This window comes from Suncus etruscus, chromosome 16 (genome assembly GCF_024139225.1).
Source record: "Suncus etruscus isolate mSunEtr1 chromosome 16, mSunEtr1.pri.cur, whole genome shotgun sequence".
Classification (NCBI taxonomy): Eukaryota; Metazoa; Chordata; class Mammalia; order Eulipotyphla; family Soricidae; genus Suncus; species Suncus etruscus.
Genome location: NC_064863.1, coordinates 35806704 through 35815602, shown reverse-complemented (window position 1 = coordinate 35815602; position 8899 = coordinate 35806704). Strand labels below are relative to the sequence as shown.

Genomic DNA, 8899 nt, shown 5'->3' with positions numbered 1-8899 from the left:
ATATACGCTGAGCGTCTCTTTCTTTTGTGTGTGTGTGTGCTTTAAATGGCCTTTATTTTTCTTTTACCACATAGCCTGGCCTTCCCATTATTGATTCAGAAAATCGACAAGGGGAGGAAAAAAATCAACCGTGTACACATTAAGAAAGAGAAGTCAGAGAAGGTGCGTCAAACCATCCATCTATCCATGCGGTCATTTATCTATCAATCCATCTCGCGACCCACCCGCCTCTATGAAAATAAATAGCGACTGTACACAGTGCTGGTTGGCCCAAGTTGTGATCTGGACAAAAGCTCTGTCTGGGAAAAGGATGCTGAAGCTCTAATTCTATTTGTGCCGGTTGAAAATCAGGAGGGGTTTTTCTACACTTCACTTTTATTAGATTATTTCTTATAGATGGTTTCTTTTTTCCTCCCAGACGCGTGGTGCAGGCTGCAGAAGCAGTTGGTCTATAGTTGGCATAATCAAATTAACCATTTGGTACAACTTTTAGGGGAGAGCTCGCGTGTAGAAAGCACAACTGGAACAAAACAGGGCGCTGGGGCTGGGGCTCCGGCCTGGCCCAACCCCGCATGCCTTTCATCTAGGGAGCAGAAGCGGGACCCCGGGCCACAAAAGACGAGCAGAGGGGACGACGGACCCGGGGGCGGGGGTGGTGGATAAAGGGACGGTGACACTGAACAAAATAAACCTACAAGGCCTACAATGGGGAAAATGAAGTCAAGCGCATTTGCTCAGCCGACCGTGCGGTCGCGGCGCTGAAAGCTCGGGGTACAAAGTGGAGGCGCGCGGCGAGCCCCTCCGGGCCCGGCCTGGCACCAGGGGGCGCCTGCAAAGTGTCGGCTGGGCCCGGGCACCCTAAATGAATTGGAGCGGTGTGTTAGGAAAGGCGGGAGCAAAGGCTCGTCGCAGCAATGGGACGTCGGGGCGAGGAGAGCCCGAACCCGAGATCCGAGGCATGCGCTTAGCTGTGCGACCCCAAAATCTATGGGGCCTGCAGGCCGGGTCCTCCCCGGGTCCTGAGCCTCCGGTGACATCCTCCAGTTCCCTAGAGCTGTGCGCCCTCCCGCACTCTCCAAATTTCCTGCGTCTTGCACTCAGGAGACAAGGGTTCGATACCCGGGTTCCCATAAGGTTATCCGAGCCTGCAAGAAATGTGATTCCTTGTTGTTGTTTTTACATTAAAAAAAAAAACTTTATTTAAGCACCATAATTACAAACATGATTTTAAGTTGGGTCTCAGTCATAAACAGAACAAAGCCAGGAGTAAAGTTCTGAGCATTGCCGGGTGTGGCTACCAAACCCAAAACAAACCAAGACCAAGTCTCCGGTACCAGGGACCAGGCATCGAGTGCCTCCACGCAATTCCTAACTAAGCCTGCAAAATGTCTTCTATCCACCATTGCAAGATTCCCGGAGTTCCCTCCAGGCCACCGGGACCTGGAGGCAGTCTGCAGACGCTTGCAGCTGGCAAGCATTGCCCTGCATTCGCATCGAACCCAGGACCGAGGCCGGGAGCAAAGGGAATGGAGCCACCAGCACGAGAGCGCGAACCCCATTCCCCGTGGAGACAGCGTCTCACAGTAAAGAACCGAGTTCAGGCGCCCAGAAAAGGCGCGGAGTGGGAAGACCAAATGCACCTCTTTTTGCATTCCCCAATTTCACCCCCATTTGGAGAGAAATGCTCTTACACTCCGTATAAGCCTCGATGGAGCGGGTGGGTGAGGTGGCACCAGGTCTGCACCCACAAACCTCCCAAGAGCTTGTCCCGCAAAATCAGGGCACATCCCAGAGAGGAAAAAAAAAGTTCAAGGGAATCAGAAGAAACTTGGATAAAACTTAACAGCCTAGCCCCCACCTCCTTTGTGGGCCGCGGGGTCGGTGTGGGGAAATAGCCGTGTGTAGGGTCAAAATGCAGATTCATATTCATGAGGGTGGGATAAATAAAGATAAATTCCCACTGTAATAACGCTTGGATTCGCATCCGTCTTTGCCGGCCTTTAGATTTAGGGGACTGAAGACAGATGTTTGCATCTCTTTTCTCCTCTTGTCCGGGGTCCATAAAGAAAAGCCATTTAGAGCGTTGCAATTTGTTTCCCGCCGCAGTAAAACCGTGTATGCATTTATTTTCATTTCACCCTGGTGCACAAAAAAGTGCACGCTGGTCACAGAGGGCCCTTCTCTATCAAATACGCATTGTACAACATACAACTGCAATAAAACTATCTGCCCTCCCCATAAAACTATCAGCAGGCAGCTTGGCGCGACCCGCTGCCTGCACAGGCGTCAAAAACTCTGTCCACGCCGGGAGCCCCCGTGGTTACCTGAAACCAGCCTGACACTCACCCACGGAGGAGCGCAAGGCTGGGGGGTCGCTGTTCCCGGTTCATCCATTACCTCGTCCGCTGCAGTTTAAAGCGCAATAAAACACAGTGGCAGCTCGGAGCGGGCGCCCATCCACTCCTCGGCACTAGCATCGAATTAAACCACTTAGTTTGGCAAACACTGAAAGCCTGAATGCCCCTATAAAGACTTTATGAGTTTGTTACTTTAATTACTGACTTGTTACAGAGCACATAAAGGGGGGTAATGAATGCAATAAAACTAATTATCTACACATTTAATTCATATAAAATATCCAGGGTTTGTTTACACCACACTGCGATTCAACTCAGCATTCTCCCCCTCTTGTCCACCGAGAGGAAGAGATTTAATGAAATAGTTTTCCCTTATTCTGCTACAGCCTAACGAACCAAATTATCCTTCGTTTAGATCATGGGGCCAGGCAGCTCCGCAAATCACCTCGGGCTTTTTTTGTCCTAGTTTTGCCGCAGCACCCAAGGGCTTGCGGAGTTGGATAAAAGTGTCCGATCCTGGGCATTTAAATAGCGAGCGCTTTCCTCAAAGCAATTCAGTCAACCTAAGGAGCACACCGCAGTCATCTTTGCAAAACCCAGAATCTGGGTGGTACATGGTGGACACCATAAGAAAGCCCAGCCGGTCCAAGAGAAAGACACCCCCGAGTGGCAAGGAAGAGGAGGCATCTTTGGGGACCCAGTCCACTTGGCAGAAGAGGAAGAATAAAAACAAGCATGCCCACAGAACCTTAAAACCAACAAAGAAAGCCAACCTGTGCTAAGGCAGACAGAACTGAACTTATAGAAACTACCAGTGGAGAATCCAGACGTTTTCCTTCCCAGAGCTTAACTCAAATTTATTTATTTTTAAATCTTTGTAAAAGGCCGTGTGAGTTGGGTCTCTAGCAAAACGCATTAAATCCATAACAAGTAATGCAATTCATAAGATGCTCTTTTTTTAGATACCCCCTCTACCAGGTGTATTTTAAAGAAATCCGCTTATCTTTCACAGAAACCCCCTTGGCCCACTTACTCTATGTTACAGGGCGCCTGAGTCTCGCCAATGTCCCAGTCCTTTATAACATTTCATGCACTTCGGGGGGTAGGCTTGTTGTTAAATTGAGCGTGTAACGCTCTTACAAAACAGGTTTTCTATGACATCAAGGTTCCTTCTCCTTAACTGAGAAAAAAAAAGAAGGAAAAAAAAAAGGACGAAGGGGGAAAATACACAAACACACATGCACACACATACACATGCCCTATCTCAATTTATGCCTAAGGTATATGATCAGTTAAAAAGGCTTAAAAGCTCGGGGAAATTGGATCAGGGAGAATCGTCACCCAACTTTCATTATTTCCAAGTAGTGTGATTGAATTAAAGGGCAGGGAGCTGGTAAGAAGGGAGGATCAGGGGCTCAGTGCGTAATGGTGTGGTATTAAATTCTAATTAGAGATGCAGGAATCAATGATAGGGAGGTTGGACAGCTCAGTTCCCCAGTGCCAGCCCAATAGACGGATGAGTTATTGTCATGTAAAAAGCGCCAGCAATAAGACCAACCGCTTTGCTATTGTCCAAGTGGAAAGAGCCAAGTTTATTATGAGGACTATATGCTCTAGAGACCTCAGACAAGGCATCTCAGAGGAGGCTTTTTCATAAAACTAGGCTCTGCTGGTAGTAAGGAGGCCAGTTTGGAGGCAGGCGTTGAGCCGTGCACATCTCCCCACTCCAGCCACCTTCTCTGTACCCATCTTTTATTTCATTTTTCCACTTGGCTGAGCCATCCAGAGCCTTTTCAATGTATAAAATGGAATATTCTTACCTCAATTCCTCTGCCTACGAGTCCTGTATGGCTGGGATGGACACCTCGAGCCTGGCTTCAGCCTATGCTGACTTCAGTTCCTGCAGCCAGGCCAGTGGCTTCCAGTATAACCCGATAAGGACCACTTTTGGGGCCACGTCCGGCTGCCCGTCCCTCACGCCCGGATCCTGCAGCCTCGGCACCCTCAGGGACCACCAGAGCAGTCCGTATGCCGCAGGTAAGGACCGCCAGCTTTCTCCGCGGTGGAAGCCGCCTTTCCTCTCGTATATAGGAAGCCTTGATTGCATTTGAAAATGGAAATGTGTTTAGTATTTACCAAACGAAATTTGCTTACACAAATGAAAGAATTTATCACGTTAGAAGCGATTGCAGGGAGGGGTAATTCACTTACAGGGTTACACTATCCTAGTCACACCCGAACCGCCAACAAAATTATCTTAAGCTGCCAAAATGATAGGCATAATTTATTTACTTTGCGATGAGACGTAAAGCTTAGAAAATAATTAAATAACAAAGAGTAAAGCTCATTACTGGCAGTATCTCTTTTTTTTTTAAAGAACCGACAGCGGCTCACACCTCTTTGGCTGCCCATTTTTTAGGATTCTTGCTGTAATTTATGATGATTATCATGATTATTTTGCAGCACTTTGCCCCAACTTTGAGGCTGGGTCAACTTTGTAAGAAGTGAAAAGTTCCAACAGCAGGAGGGTTTGTAATTTCTTTTAGGGGTACCCGGCTATTTTGGGTATCCTGCTATTGATGTTTTCTGACTTTCCCCCCTTTCCCTTGATGGTTTTTTAAATTTATTTATTTTTATTAACTCAGCGAAGCACTATCCAGTGTCCTGCTCTTCGTCCATTCTATTTCAACCCACCCAAAGGCGCTGATGCCAGGAAGGACCGTACTTTGGCGCCCCAAGTTTCAGCCGCGAATCGCTCATTTACTCGGCAGCTTTTCTCGGTCTCTCTGCAGAGCAGGTGACAATCTGACCTTGTACCAGCTCCTCGGTGCTTACCACCCTGTCCTCTCTCCTCAGTTCCTTACAAACTCTTCACCGACCACGGCGGCCTCAACGAGAAGCGCAAGCAGAGGCGCATTCGCACCACGTTCACGAGCGCGCAGCTCAAAGAGCTGGAGAGGGTCTTCGCGGAGACGCACTACCCGGACATCTACACCCGCGAGGAACTGGCCCTGAAGATCGACCTCACCGAGGCTCGAGTTCAGGTATTGGGTGGCCCCCTGCTTATTTGCAGAGGGGAGGGACGGAGAGTGTTCTTGAAGATTCCCCAGGCCCTGGGTGGCGACTCGGGGAGCCTGGGTTGAACGGAGAGGTCAAGTTTAGAGAGGTTGTGCGCGCGCACAAGGGCAGGTGAGGGCCTGTGCGCTTGGCTCTTCTGTTCGCCCTCTAGCAGAGTGTTTCCCATCTGGGCTAACTAGGGCTGCGGAGGCCTTAGGAGGACCGGGTTTGGGAATAAGAGTGGGCACTCATGTGGGTATTGATTTTGACCCTATTCCAAAGTGTTGAAATTTCTTGCCCCCAAGTATCTCTAACCCATGCGCTTTTTACTTGGATCTATGGCGCATAGGTGTATCTTCCCGACCACTAAGACCTGTATTGGAATCGCAGAGGGTGTGCGACCACGAAGGTCAGCAAGGAGCTGAGGGGGACAGAGAGGAATTCTCTGTTAAATTGGCCCCACTGCCAGCTCCCTCTGCAGGCCCAAACTTCTGTTAGCCCCTCCTCATTCCCACCGTAGGAGATTAACTTTTGACCTGCGAACTCTGGGAGACCTCGGCGAGTTCAGGATTGCTCTAGAAGTGGCCTAGATTTGGTCCCAAGGGTTTCCATGCCGCATCCTCAGAAAGTTTTTTCCAAAATGCATCAAGAGAAAAAAGTTTTACAAGGGCGTTACACGGGGGAGGCGGTGGGCACGGTAATCTGGGCGCCCTGCACCCTGTATTGTCCTAACTGCTCTTTTCCTTGCCCCGTTCCCTTCTTCTTCTTTTTTTTTTTTTCCTGGCTGCTGGGCCTTCGTGTCTCTCCACCTTCCCCTCTCGGACCAGGTGTGGTTCCAGAACCGTCGTGCCAAATTCCGCAAGCAGGAGCGCGCGGCGGCCGCTGCAGCAGCTGCGGCCAAGAACGGTTCTTCGGGCAAAAAATCCGACTCGGCCCGCGACGACGAGAGCAAAGAAGCCAAGAGCACCGACCCGGACAGTACGGGAGGCCCGGGCCCCAACCCCAACCCCACTCCCAGCTGCGGGGCGAGCGGCGGCGGCGGCGGCGGGCCCAGCCCGGCAGGAGCCCCGGGGGCTGCGGGGCCCGGGGGGCCGGGAGAGCCGGGCAAGGGCGGAGCGGCGGCGGCAGCGGCGGCAGCGGCAGCGGCGGCAGCAGCGGCGGCAGCAGCGGCGGCCGGAGGCCTGGCTGCAGCCGGGGGCCCTGGACAAGGATGGGCTCCCGGTCCTGGTCCCATCACCTCCATCCCGGATTCTCTCGGGGGCCCCTTCGCCAGCGTCCTCTCCTCGCTCCAAAGACCCAACGGGGCCAAAGCCGCCTTAGTGAAGAGCAGTATGTTTTGATCTGGGGATCTTGCAGCGGGCGAGCTTGGGGGACCCCCGGGCGGGCAAGCGGGGATACCCCGAGCTTTTGGTCGTCACTGCTGCTGCTGCTGCTGCCGCCGCCGCGGCTCAGCCTTGGAGAGAGAGCCGAAAAGTCATCGCCATCAGAATAGAGAGAAAATGACGTCGCCCTCCCACCCATTTCAACCCCAAGCCACCTCTTCTTCTTCCCCATCCTGCAAACCCTTTCTCTCCCGCTCCTTCCCAAAACACAAAAACAAAAAAACACAAATAAAACACAAATACTTGGTTTGCATCTGCTTCGAGGGCCCGCTCAGGCCGCCCGGGCTCCACCTGCTGCCTACGAGGTGTGAGCAATTGCTGGGACTCTCAGGGCGGCTCTGCCTGCGTGTCCGTGTATCTGTCCCCGGAGAAGGTGTGTTCCGTGGGCCCGAGCAGGTGACAGACAGCGAGAGATGCGGGAGGACACACAGCCAACTCAGTGACTTGCTTAGAAACGAAAATCCCCTCTTTTATTTTATTTTTTAACTTAGGAAGGCAGCAACGCTTAATAATAAATCGCACCCCCCAAAAAAAATCTGGAAACTTTTTAAAATACAAAGAAATAAAACAATAAAATAGAAGGTTGTAGTGGACGCTGTTCCCAGGACTGTATCTTGTGCACCCTAATAACTTCATGCCCTCCTGATAGTATTAGGCGCCCTAAGGAATTTTTCCTCTGGGAAGAGCCCCCCCAGAGCCTTCCACATCCCGTGCCCACGATGCCCTGCTGTGGCGATAATTCGTGCAGATTGTCTCTGTGGCCAAGGTAAATTCCCGACACCCGCTTACTTGTTCCACCTCTCCAAATACCATCCTGCTCTTAGCGCATCGGAACCCCAAAAAGTCACTGTTCTCAGCCCTGAACAATGCCCTAAACATGAGATGCCTTTTCATCCACAAACTCTGCAAACTGTGTCTCATATTTTGCGACTCTTTTCCACATACCTCCCAAGCCCCCCTTTATTTCTCTACCGCCATGCCCCACCGGCATTTTCTTCTTCCACCAGCTTTTACTGAACTTTTTGGCACTGCTTTGGATTGGAGTCAATTATTGCAGTCCACAACTGGCTGCAGAGAAATCAGCCCAGCAAGAAGCAAAGGCACGAGCTCAAGTTGGCAGAAGTGTCTCAGTTTGTATTTCTGTTTGATTTGAAAAGGACTCACATCCTGTACGGTGGATGGACTGTATATTGATGATTCCATTCTTTGCGCAGTTTTAGACACCTCTGTTGGGATTTGTTTTTGTTTTTATTTTAAAAGGCACAAACTATAGATATTAGTTGAATGTTGAGGCTTTAACTTTTTCGTGTCTTTCTACAACTGTGTTCTGTGACTCAATTGTATCGTGTTAATATCAGTACAGGCCGTCTCCTCTATGTGTCAGTATAATGTTTTTCTCTTGTAGTGTCTATGGAGTGTCTTTATGGAGTACTAAGATTCTCACGGGTTCAATTCCTTTGTGTTTAGAAAGACCACAGTTCAAACAATGGTATATATTTTTGTTATCAGGTGCATGTCTGTCTTTTTTTTTCTTCTTGTTGAACTCTGTTTGTGAACACAAACGTCATAAGTTAAGTTTCAGATTTTTTGGATTTATTTATATGTGTTATAATGAATGCTTCTATTTAAAAGGGAAATATTTCTACATGTGCATATAGTTTTCCAAGAGTGTACCATTAACTTGATTGTTGATAATAAAAACAAAAAGCAAGTCTAGCAGTCTAACTCTTCTGACTTCTTGATTTGTTTTTGTTTGGTTGATTTTCAAAACAGAGGTTGAAAATTAAAAAAAAAAATAAGACAGAGAAAATTGGACCAACTGCTAGAAGCTGCCTAGTCTCTTGAAACCTTAGTGGGTTGCTGAGTCTAAATCCACACAGCTTTTTACAGCCAATATTAAAAATTCGGTGCTTAGGACAGCAGGTCAGTTTTTGGTCTGTGCTGATTTATCTCCTAGCATGAAACAATGCCAGGCTGCAGATTAAAGTGTTCTTATTAATGTTCTTATGAACTCTATGGAAGTGGAGGGAAGATTCAAATAAATACGCTCTAAGAACTGGAAAGTGCAAGTATTCACAATTGTTGTCCCTTCAGGATCTTGGA

At 49.2% G+C, this 8899-nt stretch overlaps 1 protein-coding gene across 1 annotated transcript; it reads left to right on the top strand.

Annotated features, from left to right (window-relative positions):
* The first annotated feature begins 4063 nt into the window (after nucleotides 1-4063).
* Nucleotides 4064-6957, top strand: PHOX2B (paired like homeobox 2B). Its single transcript, XM_049790166.1, has 3 exons — nucleotides 4064-4394; nucleotides 5214-5401; nucleotides 6242-6957. Exons 1-3 carry the CDS (start codon nucleotides 4154-4156, stop codon nucleotides 6752-6754), a joined length of 942 nt encoding a protein of 313 aa, XP_049646123.1. The 5' UTR covers nucleotides 4064-4153; the 3' UTR covers nucleotides 6755-6957.
* Nucleotides 6958-8899: the final 1942 nt, after the last annotated feature.

Coding starts and splice junctions, on each gene's coding strand:
- PHOX2B (XM_049790166.1), top strand. CDS start 4,154: ATGTATAAAATGGAATATTCTTACCTCAATTCCTCTGCCTACGAGTCC. Junction 4,395..5,213: donor GAGCAGTCCGTATGCCGCAG/GTAAGGACCGCC, acceptor CTCTCTCCTCAG/TTCCTTACAAACTCTTCACC. Junction 5,402..6,241: donor TCACCGAGGCTCGAGTTCAG/GTATTGGGTGGC, acceptor CTCTCGGACCAG/GTGTGGTTCCAGAACCGTCG.